The sequence below is a fragment of the Dipodomys ordii genome, unplaced genomic scaffold (genome assembly GCF_000151885.1).
Source record: "Dipodomys ordii isolate 6190 unplaced genomic scaffold, Dord_2.0 Scaffold40, whole genome shotgun sequence".
NCBI lineage: Eukaryota > Metazoa > Chordata > Mammalia > Rodentia > Heteromyidae > Dipodomys > Dipodomys ordii.
The window spans coordinates 6,194,320-6,205,041 of record NW_012267256.1 but is presented as its reverse complement, the minus strand read 5'-3'; the positions used below and the strand labels follow the sequence as shown (position 1 = coordinate 6,205,041).

At 42.4% G+C, this 10,722-nt stretch overlaps 1 protein-coding gene across 1 annotated transcript in view; it reads right to left on the bottom strand.

Annotated features, from left to right (window-relative positions):
• The window catches only part of Trpm6 (transient receptor potential cation channel, subfamily M, member 6), a 106,295-nt gene that overhangs the window by 11,827 nt on the left and 83,746 nt on the right, over nucleotides 1-10,722 (bottom strand). The window contains exons 29-32 of the mRNA XM_013018395.1: nucleotides 9,691-9,977; nucleotides 9,132-9,214; nucleotides 8,188-8,393; nucleotides 774-825 (exon numbers count right to left, since the gene is read on the bottom strand). Of these exons, the coding sequence (XP_012873849.1) occupies nucleotides 774-825; nucleotides 8,188-8,393; nucleotides 9,132-9,214; nucleotides 9,691-9,977 (628 nt within the window). The remainder of the gene's footprint in view (nucleotides 1-773; nucleotides 826-8,187; nucleotides 8,394-9,131; nucleotides 9,215-9,690; nucleotides 9,978-10,722) is intronic.

Here is a 10,722-nt window from a genome sequence, read left to right as displayed (position 1 = left end):
GGGAAGGGGAAACAAAGGAGGAGGCTACAATGCTTGATAAGAAATGTACTCGTTATCTTGCCCATGTAATTGTAACTCCTCTGTACGGTACTCTCACAATAAAAAAAAGAATATCCTAAGGTTTTAAATCTATATGCAAAACAAATTATAGGAGCTAGGCAAAGAGCATGTATATTAAAATGGGAGGAAGGGAGGGAGGAGGAGACACTAGTCCAAAAGAAATGTATTCATGACCTGACTGTGTAACTGGAACCCCTCTGTACATCACCTTTACAATAAAACAAAGCATGTATGTTAATAAAATGATTTTACAATCGTGCATTGGTAGCCAGGGAATGGTGGCTCATGCCTGTAATCTCCGCTGTGAAGGAATATTTCAAGGCCAGCCAGCCCACACAGGAAAGTCCAAAAGTCTCATCTCCAATTAACCAGCAAAAATTCAGAAGTTAGAGCTATGGAGCTCCAGCCCTGAACAAAAATGCTAAGGGACAGCTCTCAGGCCCTAAATTCAAGCCCTGGCACCAACACCCAAAAAAAAAATGTACCAAGAAACTAACACTGAGTTTTGTTGACAATGTTCTCTAACTCATTTTTACTGCTTAAAAAGGAAAGAAAAAAAAAGGTCATGAACCATTTAAGCATTACACAATGTTTATATCTATCAAAATGACACATGGTACCCCATTAATCATGTATAATTTTTATAGTTTTATGTCACAGCTAAAATAAACTTTTTTCAAAAAAAATTGTCCAAGTGATCATTCATAACTCACTGTTTGTCTCCAGGTTTTATAACAGATGGGTCTGTCAAGTTTTCTCCAACACCTCAAAAGAAGAAACAAAAGTCATTTAGCAAATAGGGACCTTATTTTCTTAGAAATTCAAGAAAACAATCATCAAACTCTAGTTTCTTTTTTTTAAGGTTATTATATTTACTCTGTCGCAAATGAAGCCCCATGTGAATCTGATGTACCATAAAAATTATCCAGGAACAGTGGAAAAGTTGAGTTACAGCACCATGCTCCACTAGCCCCTCTGTTATAACCAACTTCCTGGCCACAAATGAATGTTTTAGTGGTGCGTTCACAGTTACCCACCGGGGCATCTGCCTCTCATTTACCATTCGGTATACACAGAATTTCTAATTTTATTTTCTCTGATTCTCAGCAATCATAAAAGAAAAGGAAATATTATCCGTATGTCCTTATTTCACATTCCATCCTCATTTACATCAATGAGTACATTGATGTTCAAAGCGATGGAATAATTTGTCAGTTTGCTTAGACCGTAGGTGGCCTCGACAGGATTAAAGCTGGGTTCCTCCCACTGGCTCAGGGTCTCCTCAGATGGGCTCCATCAAGGCCCAGCAAGGTACATGGCGCTGTGAGGCTTGGCAGGTAACGTCTCTGCCCCATCAAAGAGACACATCAAATGCTACATATATATATCTAGCACTTATAAACAGGAGAATAAAAATGACACCAAGGTTTTGATCTCCAAGGGGGTCCCACCTACACACCCAGCTGTGAAATTCTTTGAGATGTGTGCTGACAGGGTGGGCACTTTTTTGAATTTAAGTGTCTTCAATAAAATTTGCTTTTTAAAAGATGACACCAAAGCCTGGAAAGATGACAGAGATGCAATTGAAAAGTTAAGCTGTACCCACCCAGGGGTCAACACTCAAAGTGAATCCCTGTTACCAAATACAAATGCAAGCGATCAGGAGGTGTGTTTCCAACGGCTGTGATGTTTCAAATCCGTTCAAGAAGCAGTTGCACCCATTCTGCACTGGTTCGTTTTGCCTCAAAGAAATTAACTTTTGTGGGTACATATTCAAAACTTAGGCAGACTTCATCGCATTGTTATATAGTTCCATTTGTTGGGGGGGGAGAGGTTTTTTGGGAGGGTTGTTTCGTTTTGTGCTGGTACTTAGGGCTTGAACTCGGGGCTTTGTGCACTCTACCTTGGCTTTTTTACTCAAGGCTGGCCCTCAAACACTTGAGCCGCAGCTCCACTTCCAGCTTTTTGGTGGTTAATTGGAGATTAACATCTCCCAGACTTTTCTGCCCTGAGCTGGCTTCCAACCACAATTCTTCACTATCTCAACCTCCTGAGTGGCTACCACCAGCACACTAGCCACCAGCACCCAGCCAAAAGTCACCGTTTCAGAAGAGAATTTTTTGTTAAGTGTTTTGCTGTGTTTGGTATCTTCTCTGCTACGTTCAACATTTCTCAAGTAAAAGTAATTTGGGTAGCCTTTTCCCATTAAAGCTGATCTCCTTAGGGAAATAATGTAGTCTGAGCTTAGGATTAGAGTGTTCGACTTTTCAATGGGCCTTCTTTTCTATTACCTTCTGAATCAGTTGGTAAAGACAAGAAACCCTCTAATTAATGTTTCAATATGCATGATTTAAATTCAAAATATTAGAAGATAAACTAAATATTGAAATGACTATGTTACAATACATACACATGCTTCTTTATCAATGTACTAAGTAATAGAATCTACAGTAATATCCAACTTGTAACAATATTTAGAGCTATCTGTCAATGTTGTAAGGTACAGTGTTAAAAATATTTATCTATATATATACACATATACAGCTATATATTACTATATAATATATAATTTATATCAATATAGACTATTGTATATACTTACAGTTACATAATAGTCTATATTATATAATTAAAATTATAAAATTATATATATTTATATATTATATATATCATATTCTATATATTATATACACTTTGCATTGCAAATCATCACAGCAATGCTATATCACTGTGGATCACTAGCCTACATCACAATTGATGGAAATGATGAATTTTTAGATACTCGCTTAGCAAGGTTTAATTTTTTTCAATGAAGTTCACGGATCCTCTATGTCCTATGTAGGAGCCTTTTAAGAACCTCTGGCTAGGCCACTTTACATGGATTTTGAAGAGGGAAAGAGAAATCAAAGCTAAAACATAAGCATACGGGAAGTGTGCAAAATGAGCAAGTGTTGCTCTGCCCTGGCTCTCTTCAAAGCCAATCATAGCCGGAAGCAGGGTGGGACTCTTCCACTTTCCTCATCACAGAGATGAGAAGGAACAGCGGAGGGAAGCCCTGCTTTTCCAACCATGGAGTAAATAAGAACAGACAAGCAAAACCATCTCAAGTACCACCACAGCAGAGAGATCAGAAGCCCTCCATCGTCCCCATGGATGAGGCCCAGACTTAGCAAACATTAAGCCGAAAGTTTACAGCCATGATGCGAATTTGACACTGGTATCATTTTGGTGGTGTAAAATTGAGCTAGGAACGCGCTGCTGTGTCTGAAGAGGTAATCCCAGTTGGGAAAAAAGGAAGTTCTGTCAAGAAGAATCTGTCCAAATCATACCAGTTCCTGCCTAAATCAAATGGCTTCTCAGAGACACTGAAGTCAGAAGGGATCCACTCGCAACTCTATGACTTCCTAGCATGGAGCCTGAATGCCTTCCTTAATCTCCATGAAACCCAAACTCATCCTCGGGAGGGATGACACAAAAAGCCTTATCTCATAGGAATACTGAGAGGATTCAATGACACACACACACACACACACACACACACACACAGAGGCACAAGTACCCACAAATCCAATCTAACAGCTCAAAGCTTAACGACTAAACACCCTTTTGGGGGCCTTCCAACGTGTGGAGAGAAAAGGGAAAGGGCAAGTCCTCAGGACACAGCCCCTTTACCACTCAGGCAGCCCCACCACTCCTTACCTGTTTCTGCTGGCTACACTGGAGCCGCCCTATTGGCTGGGAGCCAGTGGCTCACGCCTGCCATCCTAGCTGCTCAGGAGGCTGAGATCTGAGGATCGCAGTTTGAAGCCAGCCAGGGCTGTAAAGTCGATGAGACTCTGATCCGATTTCCAACAAACTACTAAAATAGCCAAAAGTGGAGCTGTGGCTCAAGTGGTAGAGCCTTGAGCAAAAGAAACTCAGGGACAATGCCTAGGCCCTGAGGAAGGAAGGAAGGAAGGAAGGAAGGAAGGAAGGAAGGAAGGAAGGAAGGAAGGAGAGAGAGAAAGAAATAAAGAAAGAGAGAAAGAAAGAAAGAAAGAAAGAAGGAAGGAAGGAAGGAAGGAAGGAAGGAAGGAAGGAAGGAAGGAAGGAAGGAAGGAAGGAAGGAAGGAAGGAAGGGAGAGAGAGAAAGAAATAAAGAAAGAGAGAAAGAAAGAAAGAAAGAAAGAAAGAAAGAAAGAAAGAAAGAAAGAAAGAAAGAAAGAAAGAGGGGGAGAAAGAAAGAGGGGGAGGGAGGGAAGAGAAAGAGAGAGAGAAAGGAAGGAAAGAAGGAAGGAAGGAGAGAGAGAAAGGGAGGAAGACAGGGAGGGAGGGAAGAAGGGAGGGGGAGGGAGGGAGGGAAAAGGAAGAAAGGAAAGGAAAGGAAAAAGATAAAAAGAAGAGCTGTCCAGTAGGCACACTGTCTTCACTGCCCTTCATATATACACAGCATCTTGATAATTGGAAATCATGGGGAAAGTGATACATCTTAACCCTAAAACCTCCAATGATATCTCTCCACTGATTTCTGAAAAGCATATGCCAATGTCAAGGTAATAGAAGAAAATGCATAAATTTGTTCTCTGATTTTAACCAGTTTTGAATCATCAATTTCTGCATCTGTGCAGGAAAGTTCTCTCCTTTGTGGCACTGCAGTTCAATGATGATGGTGTGGGTGCTGAGTTAATCTGGAAATTGCTTTGTTGGAAAAATATTAATACTGTATCTCTAAAAGCTTTGGGTAAAAAGAAAAAAAGTATATAATAAGCTTAAAAAAATAAAAGCAAAACAAAAGGCTAACCATCACTGTAATATGAAATACAATTGTTTTTCATTTCCATTGCTGGGAATGAGTGTAGATTCCAAGTTCAGTGATGGAGATTCAGACTCACATGTAGGATTTCTAAGTGGAAAAAGGCGGAAAACATCAGTGTAATTACAAGTGATGGGAAATCAGCTGCACCTCTCTTTCAAGTTCAGCTTCCTGGCCTGGCGTGGGAGGGTCTGGGTGAATGACCGGCCCACTCTTGGAAGAGAGAGGAGGACAAACTCAAAAGCCCAGGAACTGGGAGAAAACATGCTCAGTCGTGTCCAACTCCTTCTACCCCTCCAAGCAGTAGGAATAGAGACGAAAGTTGGGTTCTCCCTTCGATACCACAGTCACCACACTGCTAAGGGTGGGCTGCCTACCCTCAGAGTCACCTCTGTTTTAAAGAGTCACTCAGAGGGTCGGTGTTGGTGGATCACACATGTAATCCTAGCTACTCAAATGTCAGAGATCAGAGGATGGCGGTTCAAAGCCAGCCAGGACAGGAAAGCCCCGTGAGACCCTTACCTCCAATTAACCATCAAAAAAAATTTTAAAAACAACTGGAAGTAGAGCTGTGGCTCAAGTGGTAGAGTGCCAGCCTTGAACAAAAAAGCTAAGACATAGTGCTCAGGCCCTCACCTGCATCGCATGTACACGCACACACACACACACACACACACACACACACACACACACAGAGTCACTTAGAGCAGCAGTAACAGCAAGAATTAACCATTATGGAGGACTTACCATGTGCCAAGGACATGTCTTATTTCAGCTCCTTAACAACTTAGGTGTATATTCGTTTCCCAAGAACCAATGATGAAAATGGGATTCATATATGGTGAAGCCAGGAGTCAGACCCCAGGACCACAACTCAAAAGCTCCCCCTGAGGGCTGCTACAAGCCCCTCAAACCCAACCCCCCCCCATCCCCAGCTACCAGGCAGAATGCAGCCGTCATCTCTCCAAAACTCAGAAATAAAAGGAAATTAAATAGAATATAAAACTGAACCAAAAGCCATGAAGAGGTTTTAAAAAAGCATTCTAGTTTTCCCATTTTTTTTCCTTTCCACCCTGGTTTGGATTAAATATGGTAATACACATAAGCCTTTAGCCAAGTGCCCCACACAAAATAAGTACTTAGTAAATGTTAGCCAGTAGTAGCAGTAGGGCTGTTTATTATTACTATTATAGGATTCCTGTTGGCCCATAAATTCAGGTCTAACCAATTAGCCTAAAGTCTTGGATAACTACCTCAAAAGCTGCCACACCCATTCCATGAAGTCCACTCTTCCTTTCTTTGAAGGTCAATGTTTTGACATAGCTTATTTGGAGTGGCCTATTTCTGTAATTCACGTAATTACTAAGGAAAAGAATAAAGTTAATTCCCTTTTTCCCCCAAGACTATCAACACAGTATTTGTTCTGTTTAATGTCACTTTGGATTACTAAGAGACATAAAAATCCCCAAACATAAACATCATTAAACAAAAACCTATTCAAGTGGAATACAAAACACACTAAAGAGTCATCATTAAATCCTTAAAGTTTTTCTTTGGTTGTTTTGTGGTTGTTGTTGTTTGTTTGTTGTCTCTCTCCTTGTTTTTTTAAACATCTCCACCCAAAACTCAAAACACAAGCTGTGGAGTTCAGAGGAAAACAATCAGCCTCCTCAACTTGAGCTACAAAAACAGAGGTCCAAGGCCTGCACATCCACATCCTAAGTTTCTATTCACCCTGCACGTGCTGGTTTCAAAAGCAGAATGGTTTTGGTCATTTTAATGTTGTTTAGATTACTTCCTACCATATTGTGTTTGAGGGTTTAGAAAGACAATCCAACTTTGAGAACAGCAGAAGTCTCAAAGGAAAGAATACGTCTATGTAGTTTTGAAAGTATATATTCATTTCTGGAGCACGGGACACAAATTTCAAAGTGACTTTGCAGTCTTCCTGGCTATTGGTCATCTTGCCTCGAGATTGTATATTTATCTGGACATTTCTCAGCCTCCAAGCTTGGCTTTCAGTTTAGAATCTCAGAAATGAAAAGCTGGGAGAATCAGAGATGACAAGGGGTGGGAAAAAAAAAAAGGTCTAGCTTGTTTAAATGCATCATGAGGTGATGATATTCTCTAGGCATGATGCCCTTAAAGCATTAAGTCTGTACATTGAAAAGAAAAGAACAGGGCTGGTCAGCTCAGCGTCCATCTACACCCCCTTTATATCAGGCTTCCCTTTAAGTAGCTGTACAACCATGGGCAAGTTATTTAAACTTTCTGGGCCTAAATTCCCCATAATACCTACCTGGAGGGGCTGCTTCTGGGATTAAATGAGATAACTTCTAGGAAAGTTCCTCGGCTAAATCCCTTATTTAAAACCAAAGCCCCAGTCAGTGAGCCCAAGGACTACACTTTGACCTTAATACATATTATGTGCCATCCCCACAAGGAAAGCCTGCTGGAGGAACTGCATGTGTTCTGTGGGATTAGGAGTCGCGCGTGAGGGGTCCATGCTGGAGAGATGTGCAGATCAAAGGCTTCCGCTAAATTAGAAGCCACTGCATCCATCCTCTCTCTCTCGGACTGACGGTGTACTCTCTCGAGCTGTCACATCCAGGGACCCAGCAAAGAGAACAAGCTCAATTATACACTGTTAAGGCAATACACTCAAAGTCCTGGGGGGGAAATAAAATAACCAGAATTTAAACTTTCCTGTGTGTCAAAACATGCACGCTTACGTGATAGGCTGGTCAAAGCCATAAAGCTGGAAAATGTTCATACAAAATAAAAATCATTCTCCATGGAATTCCACCACTCAGATACCTTTACTTTTGAAGAATAATTCAGTATTTTAGATACCTTTACATTTTGAGTCAGCTGCCTATATTTCCCCCCCCCCCACTCTACGTAGGAGTCAGCCTATAAGATGCTCATGGTCAGCGCTGGACAAAGCTAGAGATCCGGCCACCCACGGTTCACATCTGTCATCCTAGCTACTCAGAAAGCTGAAATCTGGGGGTCGCAGTTCAAAGCCAGCCCAGACAGGAAAGTCTATGAGACTCCTAGCTCTAATCAACCACCAAAAAGCTTGAAGTAGAGCTGCAGCTTAAGAGGTAGAGGGCCAGTCTTGAGTGAAAAAGCTAAGTGGCCACACCTAGGCATTGAGTGCAAGCCTTAGTACCAGAACAGGTGTGCGCGCACGCACGCACACACACACACACACACACACACACAGAACCAAGTAAACAGTCCCCATCACATGGCCCACTGGAGTTACTGCAAGATCAGCTGGCACTTTGTCCCATGCCTGTGGAGTTCAGTTTTGCACATCCATCAATCACCTTGCAGGTCTAAAACCAGCAGCTCCCCTCGAGTGTACTCATAGGTCCAGTGAGAGAAAGCTAACATCAGCTCCTCCAGGGTGTTGCTAGGGACAATTTCATCTCCATTGTTGTTGTTGTACTTCTGGAATGCTCCTGTCATGTATTTCTCAATAGTTAACCACTGGTTGGCCGTATGGCAGTAGATTAAGAAAACTTCCAAGAACCTGTGATGGAAAAGACATGGTTGGCCTCACACACGGCAGCAGTGGTGGGACTCACCCATCAGAACGGTTCTCCCAACTCTGCTCTAACAGAGCCTCGTGGACATGACCTTGCCCTCTCTGACAAGGAATACAAGAACTGGGAGGTAGGGTTTGGGGTTTTGGTTTGGTGTTGGTTTTTTCCTCTATGTGTCCCACCTGCCTTCATGTTGAAAAGCATCCCGATTTTTACTAGTGCTAGCCCCACCTTTGCTTGCTGTGCTCAACAAAGTTCCTTGTAAAGGAACCAATAAAGCTTCGCTGTCCATTCTTAGCACCCAGTTATGATCAGGATGGATAAACGTGTGTGGAAACAAGTGGGACATGGTAAGAGTTTATTCTTATGAACTTCCCAATTCCTTTAAGTGGCTGAGGGTGGGGAAGAAATTCTGTCTGAGGTAGAGAGACTTTTCTACCTTGATGCTCCTGATTCAGGAGCGGTGCCGCCCCGGATCTGCCTGTTTTGCATAATTGCAATGATGGTGGGGACGGCCATCAGAGCATCTGCCTGAATTCCTCTAATGCATCTCTGCAACACCTCATTCTCTTTTCACCAGTTTATATAACTATGGAAGGAAAACTCCAAAACTAAGGGCACAGGAATTTCCAGTGTGTCCAACATTTCTCAGGACTAATGGGGTGAGAGGATGGTAACATAAATTCTCCTTAAAAGAAAGGCCTCCAATGCCATGATTCTCTTACCTTGGTGTGTAAGGAATGGTTTGTGGTTTCACCTGGTTGAAGGTATAGATTAGTTTTTGAGCAGCTCTTTGTTGTTGAATTTCCTACAAAATAGGAAGCATTATATATAAATTTGTGTTGTGTGTACATATGTATATATAATTATATATAATTAATCACACGCATATATGTAATGTATGCTGCATGTGTTGTGCATGTTACATATATTAGACATACGTTATACATGAATAATATAAACATCTAATAAGTATATAGGCCATATGTAAATATGTATGTTGTGTACTTATGGTTATATATATATGTGTGTGTGTGTAAGATACACACACTAAATAATGATCACAGAATTCCCAGAAACTACTCAGTACGTAAATTTTAACATTATTTAGTTTTCACCACCGCCTGAATCGAAAGCCTTCCAAAGTACAAATAACAGAACTCACTCCTTCCGAAAACGAGCAGGCTCCTTTCTGGTTGAAGGTAATGGTTTGGGACGGGGACATAACCAGAGCTGTCTGCAGCCTGTCCGCCTGGGCTCTCGGTCTCTGCACCTGAAACTCACCCGGAGGCACAGATGAAGCACAGTGCTGTCCCGGAAGATCTCGTGCCATGTCTGCACCACCTCGGGGAGAAAGGACTTCACGATGAACACCTGGCCTGGCTTGAGCACGTCATCCTCAGACCAGGTGCTGATGACTCTCATGGCTTTGCGGAGGCCGCCGCCCAGCTCCTCTTGGGACAACACCTGGATCATCGCAGCTCTCCCGTACTGCGACCAAGAGGACATGCTCTTACCCAGGTTCAGAGGGGAACTCTCCTCCAGCTTGTAGAGCGTCACCTCTTCCCCTGCTGCAAAGAGAGGTGACGACCAGGTGTCCAATGAGATCCCAGGAGCCTGAGTGTGGGTGGTGCCCTTACCATCAATTCACAATCAGCTCCATCAGAAAAGAGGACTTAGCAGAGTTAGGGACTGTGTTTACTTATTATCTAGTAAAAGCAGGGAGGGGAGGAAGGGACAACACATTAAACATGTGCAAGAATTCAGTGGGCCATAGGCTGGGAAGGTGGCTCAGTGGTAGAGCGCTTGCCTTGCATGCCTGAGGCCCTGGGTTTGATTCCTCAGCACCACATAAGCAAAAAGAAAAAAAGCCAGAAGTGGCGCTGTGGCTCAAGTGGTAGAGCACTAGCCTTGAGCTGAAGAGCTGAGGGACAGTGCCCAGGCCCAGAGTTCAGGCCCCACGACCGGACCCAAAAAAAAAAAAAAAAAAGAATTCAGTGGGCCACATCTGCAATCCCAGCTACTCAGGAAGTGGAGTTGAAGAGAATTCATAGCTCCAGACCCTCATAGGCAAATAATTAACAAGCCACCAGCTCAACTAATAAGCTGGGCATGACAATTCACACCTGTCATCCTAGCTACATGCAAAACATAAGACTATGATCTAGGCCGACTAGGCAAAAATAATAAATAAATATCTTAATTTATAAAGAAAAACATTAAAGCAAAGAGGGCTGAGGGTATGGCTTAAAGGTAGAGCAAGTTCAAGGCGCTGAGTTCAACCCTCAGTACTGAAAAAAAATCAACCTAAAGTAT